Source organism: Anabas testudineus, chromosome 18, assembly GCF_900324465.2.
Source record: "Anabas testudineus chromosome 18, fAnaTes1.2, whole genome shotgun sequence".
Taxonomy (NCBI): Eukaryota; Metazoa; Chordata; class Actinopteri; order Anabantiformes; family Anabantidae; genus Anabas; species Anabas testudineus.
The window spans coordinates 19,019,973-19,047,008 of NC_046627.1; the positions used below are offsets into that span (position 1 = coordinate 19,019,973).

At 40.2% G+C, this 27,036-nt stretch overlaps 1 protein-coding gene across 1 annotated transcript in view; it reads right to left on the minus strand.

Annotated features, from left to right (window-relative positions):
* Positions 1 to 405: 405 nt before the first annotated feature.
* Positions 406 to 27,036, minus strand: part of rbpjb (recombination signal binding protein for immunoglobulin kappa J region b) — a 42,187-nt gene continuing 15,556 nt past the window's right edge. Inside the window, exons 2-11 of the mRNA XM_026353033.1 lie at positions 16,958 to 16,996; positions 10,591 to 10,686; positions 7,585 to 7,750; positions 6,889 to 7,063; positions 6,265 to 6,402; positions 5,844 to 5,956; positions 5,414 to 5,554; positions 4,805 to 4,960; positions 4,478 to 4,581; positions 406 to 4,298 (exon numbers count right to left, since the gene is read on the minus strand). Of these exons, the coding sequence (XP_026208818.1) occupies positions 3,974 to 4,298; positions 4,478 to 4,581; positions 4,805 to 4,960; positions 5,414 to 5,554; positions 5,844 to 5,956; positions 6,265 to 6,402; positions 6,889 to 7,063; positions 7,585 to 7,750; positions 10,591 to 10,686; positions 16,958 to 16,996 (1,453 nt within the window). The 3' untranslated portion in view covers positions 406 to 3,973. The remainder of the gene's footprint in view (positions 4,299 to 4,477; positions 4,582 to 4,804; positions 4,961 to 5,413; positions 5,555 to 5,843; positions 5,957 to 6,264; positions 6,403 to 6,888; positions 7,064 to 7,584; positions 7,751 to 10,590; positions 10,687 to 16,957; positions 16,997 to 27,036) is intronic.

Below are 27,036 nucleotides of genomic sequence, written 5' to 3' on the forward strand. Positions count from 1 at the left end.
CAATATGTACAAAAACAAACTAACGTATGTTATCAAAAAAACCGTCCCCTTTGTTTTGACGTTATTGCTAAATGTTACAAACGGCACAGGTTTCTACCATCAGCAACCCTTTGAGCACTGAGTATACTACCACAATGACACCTCTGCTTACCATTTACTAGAATAAAACACAGATACAGTGAGAGTGAATGATAGCAAAAGGACATGGAGAAGAAGAAGAGGCGGGAAAAGACAACGACAACAAAAAAAAAAGTGATTTGACTGTAGCAAAGCTAAGCATAACAGGCTGTTAAAAACAAAACAAAAAGTAAGGGGGAAAGGCGAGAAAACTCCATATGTACTGTGTGATAAACTGTGTCAGAGGAAAAACAAAGGTTAGCACTCTGTAGTGCAAACAGCCAAATAGTCTAAAGGAGAAGTAAGGCTGAGTGCGACAGAGAAGGGCTCCACACTCCTTTTTTTTGTTTAAAGCTGCCTCTCACTCTGCCCTGTTTTGTTTAGCAGTGCATGAAAACTACATTATAAAAAGACATTTGGCATATTAGAGGATACATACATTGTTCAGAGCTCCTTATATATATATATATATTAAAAAAAAAAAAAAAAAAAAAAAAAACAAACACACACAAGAACAGCTGCTTTTGGAATAGTAAAACAAATGTGACCAGACACGAGAGAGAAAGAAACCGGTTACGATGACGTTTTTTTTTTTGTAAGTTACAAATGCTAATGCGACTGTGTTTTTTTTTCTCCTCTCTGAAAGCTTTGTTGCCAGGTTAATACAGCATGAGTTTTAGAAGGCATGTGATTTCTTTTTTAAACCCCTTTAGACTTTATGAGTGAGGCATGTTATCAAGTTATTGTGTATCCACTCTCTTTAAACTCCAGATGCTTAAAGAGACAAAAAAAAAAAAAAAAAAAAAAAAAATTGTAAACCAGCTCAGATTGTCAAGGCGACACATTTTTTATTTTTATTTTTTACAAGCATGCATCACCCCCTTTATTAGTTTGAGTAAATGTGACAAAGCTGCTCCGAGGAGATGAAGCAGAGCCAGGGGTATTTAGCCTAAAAGAGGCAACTCAACATGTAAACACAAACCCAAAAATATCCAAGCTCGAGGGGGGGTGGGGTGATGCTAATGCAGAGGCTATGTTAAAAAAGAAACTTGCTGAATGTAGAGCTAGTATACACAGAAAAAAAAAACACTCAAGTTAAAAATCTACAGTTAAGATTCTGTGACCTCCATCCTGCACAGTAAAGGGTTCAGATGGGCCTGTGGCTCGTCACGAGAGTTTAAGTGTGAAGACGCGCGAATACTCGGTTTGGATGCTACACTACCTGCTGCAGCACCGACTACTCGACAACTCCAGGACAGACAGAAAGTGGCCTCTTTGAAAGAACAACACGAAACCATACACCCCCAGGCCAACCTAGGCAGCACGGGCAATAATGCACTTTTCTTTCTTTTTGACATAAGACAAGGGGAGACTTTGTGCCAATAATTTAAAAAATATCAATATTACAATATAAAACATTTAACATTAATGACGGACAGGTGGGCAAGGGTGGCGAGACGGGAGCATAACTTAATTTTTTTTACATTGGAAGTGGGGTGTAATCGAATCCTTTTCTGTTCCTATTTCAAGGTTTTGTTTGTAAGAAAAACTCGGAAATGCTTTATTAAGCAGACATTCAAGTTACAGTACAGTTGTTCGTTTTCCCGGAAGCGTATACAGTTGTACTGTAATACTAAGATTAAGTAAGAACTAAGTATTGCCTTCGAACGTTCACCCACAATTATCAGACATTTGGATTCAGGTGGAAGACAGAAAAACCCAATGAATCTCAAGTTTTCTTTAGTTTTGGAGAGCAGTTTTGAAATGATGCGAGTCTGACTCATTTTTCCATTGCAGCGACTACACACAACAGTCACACGTACACACACGCACACACACACACACACTTACACTTGCTGGCTGGTGAAGTAGTGCTCAGGCGGACAACAACGATGAAATGACCTGTACAATATTGCTGTAATGTTTGGAAATGCACATTTTCAATAACATACATTTAGAAGGCCTTTTCGCGGTTGCCATGAACACAGATGAGTGCAACTACTTGGACAGTTTACAACGTACAAACACTTGTTTGTGCGAAAAGAATGAACCACAGGTGATGTATGTTTGTTGTTTGTTTTTTGTTTTTTTCTTTAAAGACGAAAGTTTTACAGCGCTTGTGAGACATTGTACCAAAAAGTGAGAAGGTGCCAGGCACCACATGACAAAGGAAAATGGGGGTTTAATTGTACTTGTACACCGAAAACGAAGGCTGAGAGATCCTTCAGAAGGCTGTTTTACTTTGAGTGACAAGGTGGAGCCGCAGCAATGAGCTAAAAACAGCAGAGCTCCTGTGACACGCAGAGAGGCATTAGCTTGTTTTTTCTGCTATGCACAGGTTCTTCTAAGGTGAGTAAACAGCAGATATGAACATGAAGAAGTACTTATTTTTCTAGTAACTGAAGTAATCAGTAAGGCCACATTAAATTGAAAAGTGTTCGATTTTCAGAAAACCACTGGAGTTAAATGCCACCAGAACTACACACACACTACAACGCACACACACTGGAAGACACCTCGCTAGGTGCAGTTTGAGAGACGAGTTTCACTATGTTATCTGATACGTTAACAGTGACCAATAGAGCGACAGATACAAGATATTAGATATGTGACTGGTTTAACTGTGTACACAGTAAAACTATACAGTACTAAGGCTATCCTTTTAAGTCAATGACTACGCTTATTACATTAGTCTGAAAATGACAAACCGACTTGTTTTCGTAACCATGGAAGTCTAGTTTTTGACATATTCTGCAAATGTAGCTATGGCTCCATATGAGATGTACTGATGTGTTTACTTTCCAAAGGAGACATAGCGCACATAGAATATTGCAGGCAAGGCAGAGGCGTTGCTTAAAGCTTTTCTTTTTAAAGACTTCATAAAAACCAATGATAAAAAATAGGCCCTCTGAGGTTATTCCCCAATTTAAAAAAACAAAACAAAACAAAGAAACAAACAAAAAAAACCCGACAACCTTTCGCTTATGTAAATAAACAACCCAGACTTCGGATTTTTCCCTCCCACAGTATTACAACAAAAGTTCAATCCAAAGACTGAAAAGCAGGCGTTTGCAGTAAGGTTGCAATAACATACAGGTTGGGATTTTGGACCTCAAAAGGGGGAAAACAAAGCCCAAGCTCAGAGGAAGAATAGAAACTATTTGGTAACAAAAGTGTACTATATGTTTAATACAAAAAGGTATGGAGAAAAATGTACCTTTACTAAAGCTTATACAAGATCCTTGGTCCATAAAAACTATGTTATCGTCACGTTTTATGTGTGTCCCTCTGCATCCTTGCACTCCCTCCAACAACAATACATCCAGCCCCCTTTAGGAAACCACAAATTAATGCAAAATAACATAAAAACAAAAGGAATAATTATAAAACAAGTGGTGGTGGGGGTTATGGTGGAAGGGGGCGGGCAGGCCGGCGCAAAAATATACTTTCCTTTCAAGAGATTTTTTTTGTACACGGTGGATGTATTGTTGTTGTGGTTTCCATTCTCACAGCCGTAGAAAGGTGCTGGTGCTCTGAGCCTGCAGGAACTTCACTCATTCCAAACACCAGAACTGGGTCGGTGGGTCCTTAAAGTAACCACCGGAGAGGGGGCGTGTCAAGGAGCACTTTCACTTCTTCCTGATGGATGACAACTTTGTGATGTCACTCCTTCAGATTTCCCCTGCGTTTGCTCCTCTGTCCCACCAATTTTTCCGTTTCAGCTTCTTTGTATCCAAAATTCATACGCAGCACTTCAGAGTGAGTCAGGTTTTGTTTATTATTTCCCATAGTCTTTATATACCATCTGGTATATTTGCTCTCAAGGCATATTGTATTGAGTGGCCCCCTGTGTGCGTTAGGAGACCACAGCTGCGGTGGTGGAGGATGAGGATGTGACTCCTGCGTTGGAGGTGCTGTTGGGGCCGTAGACGCCGGGGCCAGGATCCTGGCTACTGTTGCTGAGCAGGCTGGAGTTTCCGGCCCGCAGGATGGCTCCGGCGGCGCTGCAGTGTGGCCGCGGCCCGGGCTCCGGCGTGTAGGTGAAGGTCAGTGTGGTGGAGTAGATGATGCCATCGTTCCTCACCAGCGTGACGGGCACCTGGACGGGCTGCCGCACCCAGCGCCAGCCCTCACGGAAGGCAGAGATGTCGGGCACCACACACAGCATGCTCTCTGCGCACCTGTTGTCGATATAGCAAACTTGTCAGCGAACAGTCGACGCAGTACAGTTACAATTTGCATTAAACTGTGATGGACAAAAAAATCTTTCCACCATGGTAAGAGAAAGGAAAAACAACATAACTAATGAACCTGAGTTTTAGATAACCACTAAAAAAATGAAATGTGAGCAGAGGCACACCTGTACATGGTTTCAGCCTCAACATCACCAAACCAGACCCGCAGATTTGGAGTGAAGTTCTGTCCTGTCAGCTCCAACATGGCAACATCCCCACCACCGTTCAGCTGCAGACAAAGAAAATAACGTTGAAACCTTACACATATAAAGGACCCAGTCTAAACTGTGACCAGATTTACAATAGCTTCAGAACATATTCAGGCCTCTTCACCCTTTGTCACGCTATTATTTGTCCATTATCAATTACCCAAAATGACAAAGTGAAAACATGTTTCCAAAACTCAAATCTATTGTCTGAGCTGTGTGTCCAGAAATGTCTCTTCTGTGTACCTGTAAGCTCTCTACCACAGGCACAGGGGTGACAGGCGAGTGGACAGGGCCCATGCCCTCATAGAAAGTGTATTCAGCCTTGTCTGTGCTGATGATTGTCCAGGAGGCGCCGTCGTTGATCATCTCCTTGTTTGGTTCCTTTGGGCATGGAGTGGCCTAGGAGGAGAGGAAGATGGGGAGAGATAACCTTTAGCGCCCATCAGAGGAAGATAACCACCAACAATTACCTCCAATCTCGACTTCTCTCTACTGCAATCAAATGTCACTCTGGGACTTAACAACCTACATCTACTACCTCTACACAAGTAGAAGTGCTGCAAAATAGCACACGGTTCTGCAAAGTAAAAATGGCACCCTGCCATAAAACAAGCCTGTAACTTATAATAAAGACTAACAACAAAAGGAGAAGAGAAATTGAAATTCCCTTTGAATTCACTCGAGTCTAAGGTGAAGACATCGGTCTCGTCCATAAACCTAAAGTAATCATCCTCAGTCATTGGCAAACAATATAAGAAATGACCTCAACAATGAAATGATGCCTGATGATGATGTAAGTGGAGGAGCGGCTAATGTAAGAAGAGTGAAAGTGTTAAACAGTGAAACACTGACTTGAAACTGGATGATCCTTTCTTGGGAAAGGCACAGGTACATGCGTTCTGTGTCCTTCAGGTAGAAGGCACACTTGTGGAGCTGGGAGACGGGGTCATCAGCGTCCAGCAGCGCTGTTTGCTTGTCCACCTTTCGGATGATCTGAAAGAGGAAGAAAGACAGATTAGCCATCTTGGGAGTATGAAAAACAAAAACAAAGGAAAGGTAAAACTAAGAAGTAGTTAAGGATATTAGGAATTTTTTTTTGCTGCTGTAGCTAAACAACTTCCCAATAGTTTCTAATCTCAGTGTGTGTATATATATATATATATATATATATATATATATATATATATATATATATATATATATATATATATATATATATATATATATATATATATACATATACATACATTTTTTTTCAATTAATTAATAATTTTTTTTTTACCAGTCTGGGCAGAGCCATGCCGGTGACGGAGCAGACCAGCTTTACTGTCTGGCCGTAGTGGATGTAACCGTCTCTCACAGTGAACTCTTCTCCTTCTGATTCCTCATCATCCACTGAAAACACAATACAAGAAACAGGAGATCAGTGTTGCAACAAACAGAACTGATTTCTACACATTCAGTCAATCAATCAATCAATCAGTCAGTCAATCACATCCTTTGTCTGAGATGCATCATCTGTGTGATTACTATAATACACAATGGGTGTTGACAAGAGACGACAAAGTGACAAGCCGTCAAACCACAATACATTGTCCTCACGTTACTCGTGCTATGTATAATTTGAAGATTTCCACATTAATTCAGCCATTTTCAGTATAATACTTGTGTTACAGTAACAGCTCCAGCTAAATGAGACTTACAAAGGTGGATGTAAAAAGCGCCCCACTGCTGGGAGCTGGCGTGAAAGTTGCCGCCCTCCACGTGTAGATAGCGCGTACTGACTGTTTGGGACCGCAGCCGGTTGAACAGTGCCACCTTGGTCCCTGATGCGATGCACACTGTGGGCAAACAGGAGCAACAACACATACAAACACATGCAGGTTATATAATGGTCCGAACATGACACGTTGCACACAGGTTAGCTGCACAAGCACTGTGATAAGAGGTAAGAACACAGACATGAAACTAATCTTAGCAGAGGAGGTGATGTGTGCAGTAGATGTGTGCCATTTGTGACATAACTGGGGATCATCACATTAAACTACACCACCCTCTAGTGGTAATAATAATAATAATATATGACGCTTAAAATAATAAAATGTCCATCTTTCCAAACAAAAATGAGGTAATGTTTTACACCGAAGAATCAGGATTAAGACATTTTAGCACCAATTTGTAACTAAAATTAAATGTATAATACTATTACAAATAAATACATAGTAATATAACTTTAAGAGCAGAGAGATGTCTGTGTGTGGATTTGACATAAAAATACCTAAAAGGAATAAACACAGGCCAAACACAGTAACACATTAACGACTCACAGTCTGCATTTTTGAGGGACTGCTTCTTTTTGGATGGCTTGGAGATGACTTTGATCCTCTTGCTGAGGAAGACACCGATGTCAGCGCTGTTACCGTAGAACATTTTGACAGACAACATGAAGTGCTTTCTCTTGTCGGAGTCGGATATGTACAAGGTTTTGGCTGTGCAATAATTCTGTGAAGAAAGCAAAGATGAATATTCAGTTTTCTTTTTTCTTGGATTTTCACAAGAGATTGCTGTGTTACAGGGTCAGATATGGAAACAACCTCTTGGATCGACTATTAATCACTGGAAATTATTGATAGAGTGATCACCATTTTTCTGCAGAGGGTACACTGCAGACCAGGTGTTTAAGCTTATGTTTGACAGTGCAGTTTCAATGATTATTCTATTGCTTGTTTAGTCTTTAGAGCAAAATAGCAATCGTGCAAAATGTATAATAAACTGAGGAAAATGTGTTGCTCAAGGAGACAAAAACGTGAACTCAGTTCTGAGTGAAATAAATTGCGACTCGTGTTTCACCCAGAATCTTGCAACCCCAGTTGGGAGTTAAAAAAACAAACAAACTACTGGTGTATTTACACAAACACACAGCTCAGATTTCCATCCAAACAGTGGATTTTTTAGCATGTTGAGAAATTATGTTTCCTCTGTCAACAGAAAAACTCGACAGTGTGTGCGTGTGGACATGGTACCTTTCCCTCTAAGTTGAGCTGTTGCATTTCTTGGTCGCTGTTGCCGATGCCAATGAAGGCACAGGGCTGTGACTCCTGCTCAGAGCAGCCATCTCGCTCCATCTGCTCCTTCTTTTTCTTCCAGCCACTGCCCATCAGGTAAACACAGGGGGGAGGGCAGAAGAACCTGCGCACAAGAACAAATATTTATGACTTCCTGGGTTCAAATCCCCCAAAACCTTAGAAGACCCTGTTCTTTTGCCAGTTTTACATTAGCAGATGCGTAACGAGCTTTCAGATCAGTGAGCCATAATGACTGAAATGCCAGCTGCATTGGTCCTGCAGCTGATATTTCACCCTTTCACCACCTACTATTTAAAGCCAACAATTACAATAAACATTCTTGGGAAGAAAGTGGGACAGAGACAATACCATTTTTAGATTATCACCACTAGACAATGTGCATCTCTGACCAGCAGAGGTCAGACCTGTTCTTCACATACAGCTATCTACAGTCAAACTTAACTCTTCATGTTGTTGAGTCTGATTAAGCAGTCCTTAAAATGATCACTCCAGCACTAAACTGATCCATTACAAAAGCAAAAGCAAGGAATTCAAATGGAAAATAAATTTACCAATATCAGAATTGCATACTTTTTTTTTTGTTGCTCTTCACCCTTGAAAAGAGCTCAATAAAGAAAACAGAACTTTAGTGAAATCAGTTTATCAACAAACCAGCACACTTCAAAAAATTGATGTGCCTTAGTGTGGAACTGGAAAGCGACCTATTTCGCAACACCAGTGTCTGTCTCTGTGGGTGTTTGTCTACTTTCACCTCCTATAAAAAGCACAGACAAATTGAGGCAGCTTGAAAAAGGGAGACAGCACATTTACATTCTCCATTCGCCCACTTTCTTACGCTCCCTCATTACACGACAGACAGAAGTCGTCACAGGTGCAAGACAGACACACTCAACATGAACTCCGCAGGGTTTTGCAGGCCAATGATGTCGAAACACTACTTTGCATACAATGTTAGAAACCTGACTGGCAAGTGTGACTACAATGGAGGAGAAATCCTTTTGGGACTGGCTCAGAAGTTTCCTTCAGACACTTCTGTGGGTGGGTAAGAAAGGTATACTGGTGACATATATTGAGGTTTTATCTGAGCAACCAAATGGAGGCGCTGCCTTGGCGTGTCACTGAGCAACACAGAAGCCAGCAACACTGGTAGCTGATCTGTCATATGTGACACGAGTGTCTGAACAGTTCCTCTCACTGCCATTTTCCACAGTGTCACTTTAACTGGACAAGACAGCAAAACATTATCTGAGGAATTCATCTCAGTCTCCATCTCTCTCCTTCCATCGCTCACTCCTGTTGTGCTGCAACTCTCCGAGGTGTCTTGAGCTGGCTTGCAACAGCTGATTTACCAAGAGATAGGCCTGATGAGATCGCAAGCAGCGCTGCAGCTCAGCCAAGAAAACAAGCAGAGGATAGAGAGTTGCAAAATGAGCATGAGGTGGTGGGGGTGGGGAGGGAAGCTATAAAAAGTCTGAGAGTAAGAGGTAGAAAGGTGAGAGCAGAGCTACAGGAAAGGGTTTGAGAAGAAAAAAAGAGGTTCAAAGGAGCAGAAGTGAGATTTTCAAAAAAAGAGTGGGAGTTCTGACAGTCAGCTATCAGTCTGTTGAATCTTACCAAGACAAATATGCCAAAAGGTGGGCGGCTCATTTAGCTGTGTACAGGTAACAGATACTACAGTTCAAAGAAGGGGAGCAACAGGTTGACATGACCTGTGAACCTTTGAGAGCTGTACGCTTTAGTCCTTGAACCCTTACACATAAATGCCCTGAGACTTTACCGGACAATTCACCCTGGAGCCTTTCATCATCCCTCACCCTGCTCTGTTTCCTTCTGTCTCTGCAGCCGTCATCTGAACATGGCCTCAGACGGGAGGTAGCCACTCATTTCCTGCTCTGACCTCTGTTGATATGGAAAGTCAGAAGGGTCAAGATACCCACTCTGCACAGAGGGAAGTTGGAATGTGCGCTTTCCATTCACTACTTAGCGTGATTTCAAGTGACACACATGATGTGTCCATAAATCCTTGCACTAGAGGGGTCCACTTCTTAAAGGTGAACAAGGATTAAAGGACAAGATGTTGTTTTAGGTGATGCTAATATCTCCCCCTATAGGTCGCGGCTGTTTGTAACCACTGCTTTAAACTACAGCTAAGTGTGTCTAAGGTAACATCACACACAATAAAAAGTTAGAAGATTAACATGTGAAGTTTCACATTTGATTTAAAAAATATTAAGGTCATTGTAATTATTGATATGATATGAATTAAAGCATAACTGAAAGGACGCAACTGCTATCACTGACAAGACAAGATCTTCTAGAGTCAAGATGAATCCCTACGCTGGATTTTCTCTCGGCTCCAGACAGTCCACACAGCACCAGTTACACAGCATATTCAACCAACTGATTTAACGTGCAAACAATTTTTTGGTCTGTTCCTAGGCAGGCAACAAAACATCCTCACAGTCATGGAATAGTACTTAAACTAAACACATAATGAGTTACACACAGTACCCTCCATGTCGGCTACAGTCAGCATACAGTCAGTCTAGTTTGGCATAAAGACTGGAAACTGTGTGAATCTGCTAGCTTGCTCTGAGTCAATTAATAGCCCATTAAATCTTAGTTAAAACCACAGCTTGTTGTTTTTACACTTTTGTTCAAGTTTCAACATGTGATTTAGGGTCTGGTATGTGAATGGTATCAGTCTTGTCAAGGAAGCGAATATACACGTTTCCCCAAATTTTAATTTTAATGGCTGCTTTGACCCATAAAAAAAAAAAAAAAAAAAAAAAAAAAAAAAAAAAAAATCAGCCCAGAGAGATCAAACATACTGCAAATAAAGAAAACGATAAATGCATTTTCAATCAATGCATGAAGACCTGATTAAATCTTGATGATTTGATGTGATTACAGCAATGAAGAAGTTGCGTCTATTTATCTCACCTTTTCTCATTGCCGTAGGATTTCTGTGCAACTTTTGCGTGCAGGATCATGACAGTCTGGTCACCCCGCTCTTTTAGGTAATTCCTCATTGCTTCTCTGCAAGATGAAAAGAGGGAAGAGGAAAAAAGAGAACAAGGTTCATTAGAAGGTCATTTTATGATCTGGCAGATGAGGGGAAGTGATACTGGGTGTGGTAAACCTTAAAACTGAAGCAGAGAAGACCTGTGGCGGGGGGGCTGAGTTGGGGGCCAAAGAGTATCACACTTTATGGTACACAGAAATACACACGCACATAGAGTACACTCGCAATGACCTCTGGAAAGCCTCGGCCTATTCGGCCTGCTAGCCAAAAAGCAATGTTCTCCCCCAGCTGGGTCCATTTGAGGTAGGGGTGGGCTGAACCATTAATGACCGACTCAGAGGGACAGTGAGAAGGCCCATAGGGGAGAGGAAAAAAAAAAAAGAGAGAGAAGAGGCTGGGGGAGGGAGAAAAAGAGAGAAAAGAAAAAACACCAGAGCTGAAAAAACAAAAACAACAGAGCTGAGCTCACCAGCAAAGATTCCACATCTCATGTCAAAATTTTGCAAGGACCGTGCCCCTTTTACTTCCGTCAACTCCGCCAAACCCCCCCCCCCTCTACACATGCCCACCTCTTTAACACAAACAAGCGGAAATTATTTTAATATTTTGAGGACTAGCCGAGTTTATGCTGGGCTGAAAAACACAAGGGTCAAAGATTAGCTTAGATGCACAATTAAGAAGCATCAGATGCGAGGACATTAACACAACCCGACCCGCACACATGCACAGATGTCAGTGACACCTGACACGCTGAGGTTTCTCAGAAGGCTTCCCACTTTGCTTTCCACTCTGCCACGCAATACTAGGCTGCACGCTCGGGTTAGACAGGGCCTTTGTTATGAAAAGCAAGGGGCCCCTCACAGTGTGTGTGTGTGTGTATGTGTGTGTATATGGGAGGGGGTACAGAAGAGGTGGAGGAGGCGGCTGAGAGGGATTGTGGTTTATCCATTTCATAATGCACTAGGGAAGTGTTTTATTTCTCACTTGACTGTGTGATGAGATTATTTTCTGAATATTTGATTCTCACTGCAGCATCAAATTATACTCTGTTGTTGATTCAGTATTTTTTTCTGAAGCTGAAAAGGACAGAGGTACAATCCTAGAATTCCAAACACTTGAGGACATTTAAATGATGCAACGCAATCTGATACCATTTAAGCACCACATGGAGAAAATTATATTAAGCCAGGAAAAAGGCCAACTCAACAACAACTCCAGACAGGCGCATTCAAATGTTTTGATTAAAACATTTTTGACTTATTAGCCCGGATGCGCTTAAATGATCTTTTTTTTCTACTGTTTACATGAAATGACATAACCTTCCTTTAGCGCTCAAGTGTCTCACACACACACACACACACACACACACACACACACCCTACACACACACAGTAATTCCAGGAAGCTCATTGCTCTGATTGATTATGAGGAGTGCTCATACTTCAAACCTGCTAAAGGGTTTTACTGGTGATATCACACGAACTCCCAGCACCCTTAAAAGTTGCAGTGAATCGTGGTTTGATTCATGGGCCTGAAATTAATACGAAATATTATTATGTCTATGCCTATTTTACATAAATAATTACACTGGGTTTTACCCTTCTGTCTGTCATTTCCATACCAACAGCATACTTACTTACATACAAGGCTGTGGCATCACCTGTTGATTATCCAATTATAGGAGGATGCATGTGTGGAAATGTGTAACAAAATGTGTATTGCTCTCTTTGCCATGAGAATGTCAAAATAAAGGTCGATCTTTAAAGTTGTATATAAAACAATGTTTACCCTTTGCATTGTTGACATCAATATCTAAGTCTGCATAAGTGGTTCACAGCAACTGCAAATGCTTTTATAATCATAGAACTAACACACTGTGGTGGTATAGTGCTCATCTTCACCATCCTAACCTGGGCACAGTTAGTTTTCAACCAGAAATGCCAAATTGTGCCTAAAATGCCTTAAAATATTTCCCTTTTTCCAAGTCAAAAAAATCTCCACCAGATGAGGTTATACACTGCAAATCGAAAACAAAAGTCACACACATAGCATGAGCATATGTTCAAATACATTTCCAGACCAGAATTTCACAGTAGCGTTAGGGAGATTATGTGCGACAACCTCAGCTTGTGGTTATCAGTTGCGCTGCTCATCAAATCATACCAGACGACTGTGGCTGAGCTGGGTAGAGACCATTCTCCAAACAGACAGACATGCTTCACCATAAGACACATAAATTCCCTTCACAGTCCCCTAAAATAACCTTTGAACAGATAGAGATGCCCAACATGTGGCAACAATCAAATGAAACCGTATAGCCTGTTTTCAAATGAATAACACGAACCCACTGGCAGTTGCAGCTTTACAAACATGTGTTGTGTAGCCAAGCATTGTTCAAACCCACATAATAGTCAATGCTAGTGGGGAACCCATGGTGTAAAAAGATACCAAACCATAGCTAAACATTTTAGAGAAGTATATAAATTATTTGCAAAGCATTTAAAATATTTCCATCTGATGTAATGTTGCAGCCATGGGAGACGTGGCATTCTGGGTTTTAATATTTGCAACCACAATGAAATACTGGATCAAGTATATGACAATCTCAGATAGTGGGGATTTTATTTTCTTCAAGGGATCTACCAGACCAGTGACTCTGAAGGGCATAACAGGGAGGTCTGAGTAATCACTCGTCTCTTGCGCATACTGAAACAGTGGCAAACAAACACACTCACTAGAGATTAGGTCTCTTCGTGAGAGGTAAAGACGGGAAGGAGAAGTGAGAGAGACAGTGACCAGCGCACAGCTTAACTTCCTATGTGCGAATAGCGTGCAGACCCACAAACTGACAAAAACTTTGCTATGAATGTGCATATACCATGTACATGAAAAAACAAAAATAATGTTAAAAAGAGTCTAATACACATGTATCTAAGAGAAGATAAACAAAAAACTGGAAATTCAATGTCCTATCTTGTAAGATTGACTGAACCACAAGCACACACACACACACACTTAGCACGCACGCAGCCGCATTCACATGTAATACAGCAAGTAGCACACAACCAAGGAAAAGAAGTGACGGTGCAGACATGAGTTAAAAAAAGAAAGAAAAAAAAAACAACAAACACACACACACACACACACACACAGACACAGACACACACACACACACAGACAGACACACACACACTTTTAATCTGCAAAGCTAGCTGTTTAGCAGACACTGCAAGGCATGCACATTTATGATGCAGATGGTGGGTGTTTACCTGCCTGCTACAGTAAACTAACAAGGCAGTCCAACATGCAGACTGATTCAGGTCACTCAAACAACATGCAGATTATAAGAGAAAATTGATTGAATCAACACAGAAGAGTAGCAAGCAGCGTGTAAGAGAAAGTGCTCAACAAGAAGCAAATTATTGAGTTAATTTAATTTTCAGTGGACTTTATTTAGATTGAGAGAAAATTAGAATCAAGGGAAAAAAGAGACAACAGAAGTAGCAGGGAGGAGAAGAGAGCACCAAAAAAAAGGAAGTGCATGAGAAGTGAGATAAAAATGTGCCAGACAGATTTACAAAAGCAGACACAAATTCAACAGCAGGCACTACACCGACCCCTGCAGTGCCTCTTGTTGAATATGTGTGTCTTATGTGTGTGTGTGTGTGTATGTGTGTGTAAGAGAAAGAGGGTGGGGGGTGGGGGGGACTGGGTTAAGCCAGGCTACAGATGCAGCAGAGCAGACAGGCATCTGTCCTGTACATCTGCCACGTCTACAGCAGAGTGGAGCTGTCACAAGACCCCCTGTGAACACACATATACACACACACACACACACAGTGGAGAGGCGTACTAATATACACGTGCACTGTGAAATAGCTCAATTAAGATGATCAGGCTGCAATTAGTGTGCGCCCTTGTGCATCACAAAAGGTAGATTACACACATCCGCAGTGTCAGGCTTGGGTTAAGACATTTGCAATCAGCCACTTGAGACTGGTCAGCCTCGATTTAAACACATTTTCTATTTAAGAAATGACCTACAGACAAGTGCCTGCTCAATGTTTGACGTATGACCTCCACAAGGACCTTGGGAGCCTTTAAAACACTGACAAGGGGTTGCTTTGAACAACTGCCACAACTTGATATGAGACTAGATATCTCAGTTATACATATTAACTTAAAAAAATTACCAGTAAATAAAAAAGATGAGAAGAAAATGTAGAATCAAGCTAATTCTGTGGAAGATTTAAAAAGGACACTTTTAAAACCACCACTCGCTTATCAGTAAGATAAAAGGGAAAATGCAAAAGCAAATAGGTAGAACAAAAGACTCAGAATACAAGCATGCTAATTTAGACTAAACCCTTTTCTGGGCCAAAGCAGTCATCATCACTGTTTCGTTTTAGTCTGAATTTAAGAGATTTTGACAACCAAAAGGCAGCTTCTAGAGCTTTTCCATTTCAGGGGATGGATTCTGCAGAGCAGGCCCTTTCTCTGTTGTTTGAGAGAATAAACCCTTGAAGGGGCGGCTCCCCCTAATAGAGGAGGCAGCTTATCCAGGCTGTGTGCTCATGTGTCTGTTTGGGTGTAGATTTGTGCATGTGTATCTGCCTAGATCTAGGATGTGTGTATGTGCGTGCATGTGTGTGTGCGATCATGTCCAGTGCGTGTGTGTGTGTGTCATGTATTGTATTTCCAGCCGAGTAGCCTTCCTGACAGGGCGGCCCTGCAGGACCTGGAGCTTTAGCTGCCCTAAAAAGCCCCTGCAGGACAGTGCACTATTTTAGCTGTCTGTGCAGCTGCCTGGCAGAAAATCATGAGGGCTGTTGGTAGGAAAGGGCACAAGTGGGTGTGATTGAACATGCACACATGAGGACACTGAGGCAGATTTATAAAGACAAACACAAAAAACAAAACACCATGACACACAGGACACACACACCCACACACACACACACACACACGGAATTGTGCCTTTCAGCTGCTGGGTAAAGAGTCTGTCCGTCATATTTCAGGCCATCAAACCATCAGACAAATAGAGGGGCCAGAACAAGCCAGCAGACTGGCAGCACATGAATGAAGAGGGGGACACATCAAAAGGTGGTGGGGCCCCTTTTTCCAAGACCATGCTCGGCTGTTCCAGGCAATATGCAAGCCCTCATTTTTCCCACTGTGCGCCACACGCAAGGCGAACACGCACATACACACACACTCACACACAACAGAGAAAATCTGATGATAGTACGCAGTAACAAAAAAGAAAAGCAAACAAGTGAATAAACACACACCCACTTACCCGGCAACCCCCCCCCCCCCACACACACACACACACACACACACACACACACACACAGCTATAGAAGCAAGCCACAACATCCATCAACACTCTGTGTTCACCCAAATGTTGCTCCAAATGACTTGGAACAAACATAAGAGGAACAGAGTAATCAAAAACGTGCAGCTCTGCTAGTCAACACTGTGTTGAATTCACTGCACAGTACAGTGCATAGAGAGTGCAGCAGCAAGTCCTCAGATAGGGTGAATTATCGCCTTTCTGGCTTCTTTCTCTACAAGCAATTGCGAGACACAGGGCTCATTTCAACACAAAAGTATTAAAGCATGTCTCTGAGGACTAAGTGAAAAACTACAGAGATCTAACTAATAAACAATCAATAGCAGAACAAACATGACGCAACACCTCTGGGGTCAGCAGATAACAGCTGTCCAATGGTAGAAGTATGGGTAATCAGGCCTGCATTGCATTGTGAAATTACACCTCCAATGTTGTTGCTCTGATAAGTCAAAATGCTGCTGTGGCTGTTGTTTTTATTGTTGCCACAACATGCAGGCAATCAGCACTATATTTATTCTGTGGTTTTGTAAAGATGCATTTCTCACTAAATCTGAATCGCTTTTGGAAATCACCAAGAACAAGCTCCTCCGTACCACATTGGTGACTATTTGGTCATGAGGGCTTATGGCTTATGCCTTTGTTTGTTTTCTGAGAACATAATGTTGTGGGCACTGTCAACACAGGTGGTATTAACTTTTATGTTCTAAAGAATCGAAAATGTGTAGTTTTGACCTCACTGATAATTAACTGTTTTCAAGGGTTCATGAAAATATGATCAATTTCTTACATTTATTCGAGGAAATGTGTTGTTTCTATGTTCACACATAAATGTCTATATTTCACACAGGTAGACACATAATTGCAACTATGAAAACAAATAGGGCCGTATGGGAAAATTGAGTTGCACGCACATGTGTGCACAAACTCACCTTGTTAGGCGCTGTGGCTGAGGGCGCTCCCCGAACTTCCTGCAAAGACATAAAGTGAAAAGAAATTATGAGTGGGCTGGTTATCAACCATGAATACACACAGAGTAAACACTGTATTACACAATGGTGTGCACACACACGCACACAGTGCGGCCTTGACTGTGTGTGAGGTGGGACTGTGCTCAAATAGCAGCAGGTGACAGTTTTCATGGCAGCAGACAGGTTAAAGCAGGAGTGACTAACATCTAATTAATTCCTGTCATTGGCATGCCAAAACAAGTTATGCATCCACAGAAACACTTCTTCATTCCTTGTTTCATCTTTATCACTCATCCCAACACTTACATTTACTATTATAATTAAATGCCACAGAAAAATAACTAAAACACAGAATCATGTGAGGGTGACTTGAGTTTACTGTGACTTATCAGCAACTCCAAGGATTACTACATACTTATCTTGCTTATTTAGATTTTTACAACCTACAGCTTTAAAAGCTTTAGAAGCTAAGACAGACATCACTATTCAACTATATGATACTAAATAAATTCATTAAGCGTACAACTCTAATAAAAATGTATAAGATAGACAGATAACAGTATCCTACTTTGAACTGTTAGAAATTAATTACATTCAACTCTAGTGGAGCATAACAGCAAAGTGTAAGGGTAAATTTAACTAGGTCTGAGGTAACGCACAGCATTTTGAGAACTTGATACTGCTGAGATATAACACAGAAGATGTTTCAGCACTCGAAAAGATAAGAAGCGCTGCACTTATTTCATCACATCCCGCAACTTCACAAATGAACAGTGGGCAGTGTAAATCATACATATCAGGGTGAGTAATAAATTATGTTCATTTAGTAAAATATTAGTAAAGGTCAACGATGTTTCTCTCCGGTTTCTGAGGCATTTCAGAAAGTAACAATTTTGCTGTACTCCAAATCAGTTTGCATCATGTCCATGATGAACCTCTACCACACTTGACACACAGGAAATGCAGTTCAACTTTCCGCTAAGTATTTAAATCTGTTTGACAGTCACAGTGTTGCAACGCTGTAGGGTGCAGGACTGCTTCAAGGTCCCAGGCACAGTTTAAAACCTTTAAGAAGTACGAGCATGTATGCTCATTTCAGTTTTCCAGAGATAAGATATTTTCAAGATGTTTTGTCGACTCACTTCTTAATGTTGTTCTTCACATCTTTATGATAATAACTTCAAATATTACTCTGACAGCGTCATATACCTTAAATTGCTGTAAATATTCTGTCCTAAAATAGACGATGCATCATTATTGATTGACTGATTAACAATCAAACTCTAATTGAGTCACACCTGAGAAATCTTAGTCACCAATTTTATGTAGCAAGAAAACCACTGCTGACTCCACAAGTGCAGAAAAGGCCTTAAACTTGCAACATGTCACATCTGCGGATGACTATTTTCCGGTCAACTTCTTTTTTTGGTGGTAAAGCACTGACGTATACAACATGTTACAAGTAATATGGCCCGATTTGTACTCTTTGAACATTTTCCTCATTAATGATAGAGAAACTCAATCTGCGTAGATGTAAGCACACAAATAAATAAAACACTAAGGCTAAACTATTGCACTTTAGAGCATGAGAAGTCGTTTTTTCCCCCCAATATTAGTCACTCCGCCGAACCTCTTTACAGCTTTAGCTTCACCTTTCATTCGCCCTATTCACTGTGCTGAGGGGTATTGTGGTCTTTCCTTTAAACTCTGCTACTGCTCAGGAAATTTCCCAGTGACATTTTGATTGACATTCATTAGTAGTGATAGACACCAACACATGTCCAACCTGTTTCTTCATCCAGTCTCACTACCTTTCTATGCAGATTTCACATGAAGCCTATGGGGGCAGGGGTTTATGCATGTCTGATCGTATAGGATCTGCTGCACTATAATGTGAAAAACTGCAGCTGCAGTTGGAAAATTTAGTTCTGTTGAACTGTGATACCGATTTGAAACTACTAATTGTTTATTCATACAAAATACCCATGGAAGATAACAAGAAATACTTTCAATAGCCATTATGGGGGGAAAAAATGGACCTTTAGCATTGTATCTCATTTAAGGAGCTGACAATACTTATGAAAGAAAGAATAAAAAGAAAGAAAATCACTGCAAATCACTTATTTGAATAAACAAACATTTCCTTCTCCTATTCTCTCTCTTTTTAAACCGCTTAACTTTATTGTTTCATTTATGAGCATAGCTAATTCGATAGAAATTTTAAATAAATAAAAAAATCTATGCTAACAATAACTCCAAATGCCTGAGTCTGAGCTACTGACAGGAGCTAAAGAGCAGCTACAAGAAAATTGACTAGATAAAAAAAAAAAAAAAGTGAGCAGTAAAATCATCAGCAACTTTTTGCATCTTTCTGTCTACAGGTTGTCGTTTTTCTACGGAAACAAGTCTGTCACGAACCACTGAGTAACTCAGTATAACCTATGAACTGAATAATTACAGTGTTATTACTTTCATGCAGTCAAATCAGTCTGTCTACAGTACATGCTGGCACGTGCAGAGGCTACATTTAAAAGAGGGAGTTCAACCTAAAAATATTTGGCAGTGCATCAACTTCTGCACGCCAGGTTAGCCTACAGCTAGCATCATCCATAGAGTAGGAAAAAATGAGTTGCCCAAATGATGTAGATCTGCAAAATTGATTGAATGGAAAGTAGGCGTCACCTTCAGAAACACAGACATGAACTATTATCAGGTTAAAGAAATGTACCTATATGTTTCACTATCTTCAGTTTTAGGTTAACATATTGTCTTTTATTTTCACATTTAGCTAGGTTGGGCAGTAATTTACGCATTAATTTCATTGTGTTCCTACCAAAAGGAGGTATTCTTCCATGTTTCAAAGTTGCTGCACTTACATCTTTCCAAATTAAAAAAAGCTGCTTGCTATTACACACTTAATGCTGATTATTTTTCTGACTGATGAGATGTTTTCATTATTAAAGACCAACAAGTTGTGGTTCATACATGGATTAAAAATATCACTTAAAGCATCCCTGTTTAGATGACCGTGCACACTAAGAGCAGCAAAACTGCTGATCGCTGAAAACTAATAATTTTTTTTTATTGTCTTTTGGATTGTTACAAAATTCAGAACACTGAGTTTTAAACGTTTTAAAGTTAATTAAGTTTTTTTTTTATAATGTGTGTCAAAAAAACATCAGATCTTCACATTTGAAAAGCTAGAAAAGCTCCTATAAATTATATATTCCTATAAAATTCCCCTAAAGTCCTATCAAACAGGTTATATGGCCGTACAACACATATAAACAGCACCACTATCCTGTTCCTTCAGTGAACTTAACTTTGCAGTTATAATACTACTGCAGTTTTTCTTGCTTTCTCTTAGATTACTTAATGACTATATTCTTCTTGATATGGAAATCAAACTTATAAAAAATCCAAAACTGAACCCAAAACCACATTACATATCAAATAGTGAATTTTATGCAGCAACATCCTTTGTTAACACTCAGTTTACGACGCACAGATGGCATACAGGGGAACTACATACAATATACAGTATGCAGCAGGTGGAGATGACAGTATAAAGGGACTGTGTGCATGTGCCTTCAAGAGGGACACAAAGCATGAGTCAGACTGTCTCCTTGTGTAAGATGTGGTATCCTTGCGTGCTGGTAAGTGTGTCAATACAGCTTACATGTCATCAATAAACATGTTGGTAAGGGATTTTGGCACGCAGGTGCTGTTTGAAATGAAAAAAAAAAGTAGCTTGCAAAACCAAACTATGGGATGAAAATAGCAAAAAAGCAAGAAAAAGAGGCAAAGGGCAGAAGAACGCGAGAGAAACTGGAAACATGATTGGTTTAAGAGCCAGAAAGAGGGAGTGGAGGTGGAATAATTATAAAGGAGGGCAATCAATAAGGTTCCCACAGTGAAACACTGATGCCTCAACTGGCTAATGGATTCCAGACGGCTCTCTTCTCCTTCTTCTGCCTCCTCATAACCTTACCCCCTCCACTGTGAACAGTGAGAGATGAGAGATGGGATACTGCAGGGAAAGTGTAGGGTGGGAATAAAGACAAGGCAAGAAGGAGTGGATGGTGTGCTGTGGACAGAGGGAGAATAGGACCCACACAGAAATTAAGTACAACGATTGAGGTGAATGCAGAAAAAGAAAAGGACAGTGAAGCAGGGAGAGGTTTTGTGCGGATACTCGTTAATCACATACATCAAAATCTGTGTCCCTAATCTCTACCATCTCTGTTTTCTTTTTTTCTTAAGAGGTCATATGAAAGTTTTGTGGCCATCCAGACCAGCTCTACCCTGAAGTAGTGATGTGTAAAAACACAGATGTAGGCGGTTATAAGTGTTAAATAGTTGGGTTTGCAAGTTCTGTGAAAAACCACCGTCCACGGACTCACTTTAACACACTCACTCAAAACACAAACAAGAAAAGACGACCAAGCACAGGAAACCACAAAACGTAGAGTTGCAAAGGCAAAAGAAAGGCGTGCTGATGGTTGCATCTGCAGTTTTTCAGGTAGGCTCTACCATCATGGCAAAGTTCATGAAAGTTCAAGTTCAGAGTTTTGTCTGAAATTAGTTCAATCATATGTTGTGTCTGAGTCATTTTAATTGTCAAGTTGCATTCAGTATGAATTTTAAAGCCTGCGCTAATGTTATCTCGATCAGCAGTTTAGGATGTGCATTTTTTCGAAGTGCTGTATAATCCCCCTTACGTTGTATTGCATGTTTAATTTATTCATTCATATTTCCTATTTTTCCTACCAGTAAGTGAAACTTTGCTTCTTAATTTAAAATTCCTTTTGGTAAAGTTATTAGGGCTGCACCTCTCCAAACGTGCAACACAAGTAGCTACTCAATATGTGCCCACACAAAAACATTTATCTCATCTTTTCCATTGCAGTCGATGGCCTATGATGTGTGCTGCAGCATTAAATACAGGCAGACAGTCTCAGTGCAGGTCAGGGGTCAACTGTGGAAATGGAGTTTTGTCTGACTTGCTCTCAATTTGACCACTCTCCCTTCCCTCCTTCCTTCCTCCTCCTCATCTCCTGCTTACTATCACTGATTCCGCAGGATACAATGAATGTGAGAGACACTGCGTTCAAACAGTAGTGAGAAATCAAAAAGGGAAACTTTTTTTTTTAGCTTCAGGACTAAACATATGGCCCTGAACATAAAGCAATTCAGTTTTAGTGCTGAATATTTCTTTGTCAGTATGACTGCCTCCAAAAAATAAAAAATAAAAGAGTAAAGCATTTAATTTATAGCAAATGTCAACACACACACAACCATTTCATTCTTTACTAATCCATAACTTTGTTGAGTCTGTCTGCTTTCAAGATATCAATTTCTCTTATCATTTCTGTTTACTGAGTCTATAATGGGGCTTTTTTACTTCGGAAATGTTGTATTAGGAACCTGATAGGCTCATTAAACTTCTAAGCCAACTTGCTAGTAGCTTACCCTGGCACGGTCACTAATGGGCAAGTGTCCCAAGCGCAGCGAACTGATATGCAATGGGATAAACAATCCATTTACATGTGAGTAGTGGAAGAGGATGTCCTGACTCTGTGCTTTCACTGGGAGATGAGAATGATGTCACCATTGGCACACATAGTGCCAGTCGCATTTCTGTAGTCCATCCAACATATAATACTTCTATTTAGGCCTTAAACTGTAGTACAGAGTTTGTTAAGTCAACCCAATACCAAGATGTTTTCAAAGTGCATACTGAGGCAAACTGAGAAAGCTGGTGCAGTGGCATAAGCTATAAAACCAGACACCAGATTATTCAAATCTCCAAAAAACGGCTCCAACAGTTAATTAAAGGTAATTAATTACATAATCAACCAAAAGAACTCATACCTGCAACAGCCAAAAATGCCAAACACTTCCAGGTTTTAAGAAATTAGTGATAGCTGAAATTTTTTGGTTTTGGTCTGCTGTTCTAATAAAACATCTCAGTTTGCGGCTAAAATGTAGCAGGTATGGATGTCGACAATTAATCAATAATCAATTAATTGCTGCTAATAAATACGTCAATTAAAATATATATTAACCAATAATGCAGTTTAGGATGCACTGTGTATCTGTCAGTAACTGTACTGTATAATAATGTAGTACCTGGCTGCACAACAGTGTGCGTATTATTGTTAAATGAGATGGAGCTACATGCTTTTGTGGATCCCATAATGTCTGCACAGCAGATTCACGAACAACATTTAATAAAACTCTCTGTGCCAACTGTGGAGTCGTGTAGATGAACATTGCAGCAGAAAGTTGTTTTCTTGCAGTTGTTTAAGCAGGTGATACCATCTGACGCCTATGTTAACACTTAACTTCAGCAGAAGCAGCTGCTTGTTAGTGCAGACCAGGAACTGGGTGTCAAACAGCAGAGAGCAACTTTGCTGCATCTGTGCTAATGTCAGGACAAGCTGTGCATTAATTAAACATGCTTTAATAAAATCAGCCAAGTTAACTGTATGAGTGAAACCCCCTGCTCTGAGCATAGATGCATTTTAGCAGCTGCAGTAACTGTTGACTTCTTGAACTAAAAGTTAATGCATTGAGCAAATGCTTTCAGCAGCTAGAGTGAAAATAGAGGTAACTCCCATCATGTAGATAAGGTAGGGTATGTGTTAAAATGTGTTGCATGTATTAAAATTTCTACAATAAAATCTCAGAAAATAAATAAGAAGTGTTTAAGGCACAGAAAGGTATTCAGAATATCAAATGGCATTGCACAGTATGTTATTACAAGAAGCAAGTGTATGAGTGTTTTAATATTTTTAGTAATTTCCCCTGAATTGCATTGACGTGCAACAGCAGGACAGTGAAGCAGTCTGCTTTCAGTCTGTGATGGCATAATGGGCATACCAACTTCATCTCTCATTTGAACACACACACACACACACACACACACACACACACACACACAAAAAAAAAAATCAAGAAACATGGCTGCAAGTACAAGTGCTCTTCCCCACACAAGAAGCATCAGTGAGAGGTACTATACAACAGCAATCATCATGACTGTCTTAGTACAAGCACTCATAATCAAAGCCTCAAAACAAACGCATCTTAGGGTGAATTTTACAACTAGTGTTGTGAATTGGTTGTATTTAACATTTTGGTTCTGTTCATGTTCTGTTCAAGTCTTAGAGTCTTAATGTTTTAGACCCCGCCCCCCCCAAAAAAAGGAGCCTGGAAAGTGACGCTTGTCATATCTGCTGTTTGTCTGCCTGACTGCACACATTACTCAGAGACAGCAAAGGGAACATCTTACAGAGTGTAAAGGTTTAGAGCCTCATGCTTCCATTCTGATGCAACTTTGTGAGAGTAGGCAGTCAGCGTCTCTATAACAGTGAGGACTACAATCACCAACTGAACTGTTCTCAGTGCTGTCTGGATCAAAACTGAAGCCTGGGAGTCATGGGAAAATTGATAAAAAGCTTCTCCATCCTGCCAACAACAATATTAAGAGAGAAAATCAAAATGGTTGTAATGTTCCTGGGCATCTGAGAGCATTTAAATGTTAAGACAGAAGAAAGACTGCTACATGTAGAAACTCCAAACATTTGATAAATGTCTTTTAATATTTGTTTAGATAATTAATTTTACTTATGTAAATGACAACATAGAAATTATTCCATTTTGGTTGCTGTGGGGAACCCACAGAGATGTCCACTGACATCATACTGACACTGAACACACACTCAGCCAGAGGGTGACAGACCATACTTCTGAGGTAGCTTATTAAAACCCAACACCTCTAACCAATGACAGATATGTGAAGATGCAGAGTGAAACTCCACACCAAACCTCCCCTAAGGCCGGTTTCAAAGAATACACATGCAAACCACAAACACTGGAGTCATAGTGAACGTTACTTGACAAATAAAAGTCAAATCTGGATCACAGTTGGCTGACAGTAAAATGCACATATCCAGTCCAGAAATCAGAGGGGAGGTTCTTACAGTGAAATGGGGTAAGAATAATTTTAGCTTCAGTTTATCTGGATTAATGAGAATTGTCTTTTTAACACTTTAATTTTAGACCTATCTTTATTTGGTCTATTTTTTTTATTATCTCCATAATGTGATGGTTCTAATTTCTCAAATGTTTTCAAACTTTTGATTATAATAGATGAAATTAAACAGAATCTGTTTTTCAACATTCAATCAGATTAAACAAGTAATTTGCATACACAATCTGTAGAGAAGAGTAGGTGGAAAATGGCCACAGTGCACTTCACTGTAAAACTGTATCAGGAAGTTAAATCGCTACTACAGTGGTCATCCAATTTTTTTTTATCCCCTTGGCCAATCCTTGCTCCAGGGATAAATGCTAGTGAAAACTAAATATGGTTTCCAGCTGTACTTATCAATGATGAGGTACCTCTTAGACGTTCATTCAAGTTAAACACTGTCTGCAACATTGGCGATGGAACAAAAAGAACCTGTGGCATGGAGGGCTCTGTCATCATTCTTTGAAAGGTAGTACGAAATATGAGGTCGACCACCCACCTCCACATGCTAACATACATACGCGTAGGACACATCAACACATGCGAAGCAACAGGGGGTTGATTGAAAGAGTGTCGACCCAGCCTGCCGTTCACACGATGACGTGTTTGACAGCTGTGACTGACAGTCCAAACAGTGTTGTGGAAAAAACACACATCAGCACCTGAAGGCTTGAAGGAGACCAAAATACACACCCTGACATGCCCTGTGCACTGTGTGCCAGCCTGAAAAGACACTAATGCAGGAGTGCACAAACACACGTATGCTCTTTGCTCTGCTGCTCAGACATGTAGTAGATACATCTCTAATAAATCAAACTGAAGCTGGAGAGAAGTTAAGGGTCTGTGCCTCCCAAACTTTTCCACTATGTGGTTTATATAAAAAGATTGCAAAAACTATGACAGTATCATCGTTGGGAAGTAATCTTCTGAAGATTTGAAGTTCAATCACCAATTTCAATGTAGGATCATTGATGATGCTTAACAATCATGTTTAGAAACAGCTTGAAAAGAAAAAGGAAATAGTAGAAACTGTGGTAGAGCACAGGATTTACCTTGATTGAGTACTGCAACAATAGTTGAACATATTGTTCATTATTGAGCCATGTATGACTAAAAGGAAACTATGCAGCTTTCCTACAATCTGCTAAATGTTTAAGGGACAAACACAAAGCAGCACACTAATTGCTAATTGCAGTGACTAATTCCAGGGCATGTTTTAATTTACTTCTTTAAACACATGGTTGAAAATAGGAGAACGGTATAGAACCACTGTGTGTCAGCACCACAACATCCTGACGGAGGCACATAAATCCCTCAACTCATCTCCCTATAGGCACTACACAAAACATTACACAAACCACTCCTCGTCATGGGAACTAACAGGCACAGGACAGGAAATTATTTCTCCCCTCATATGAATTGAAGCACAGTAACATACTGTGCTTCAATTCATATGAGGGGAGAAAACACCAACAACTTCAGCATAGCAACTGCAGAACATGTTGCCATTATCAGAGCAAAAGTAGATAAAAAGGCACTAAAGCTACTGCAATGACTGCAACGTGTGCTGACGTGTACTAAGTGGAAGTTAGAAATAAACTAAAATGATTTGGCAAAATTGGGTGGTAAAAGATTCTGCCCCACATAATGTTTAAGCTGAAGCTCCTATCCAAACTGAGAACATATAGCAGATGTGGCTTGTGAAATATATATAGGCTCTTTGTACTACATTACAAAATATGTGAGCAATCAAAGGAAATGCTGGTCAAAGTTAGATGATAATCTACGTACAGCTCGTGACAAAGTAACTGCAGTGTAAAAGCTTGGAATCTACTGAAAGATAGAAATTCAGAAACAATTATTACAAAAGCTCTTCAACATTAGATCACTTGCAAAAGAGCATAATTCAAACATCAGTTCTAATACTGGACAATATACATTCACACTTTATATTTTGGCTGAGGCCTTTCATGTTGTGTCTAGATTTTAGACAGACAACCATAGA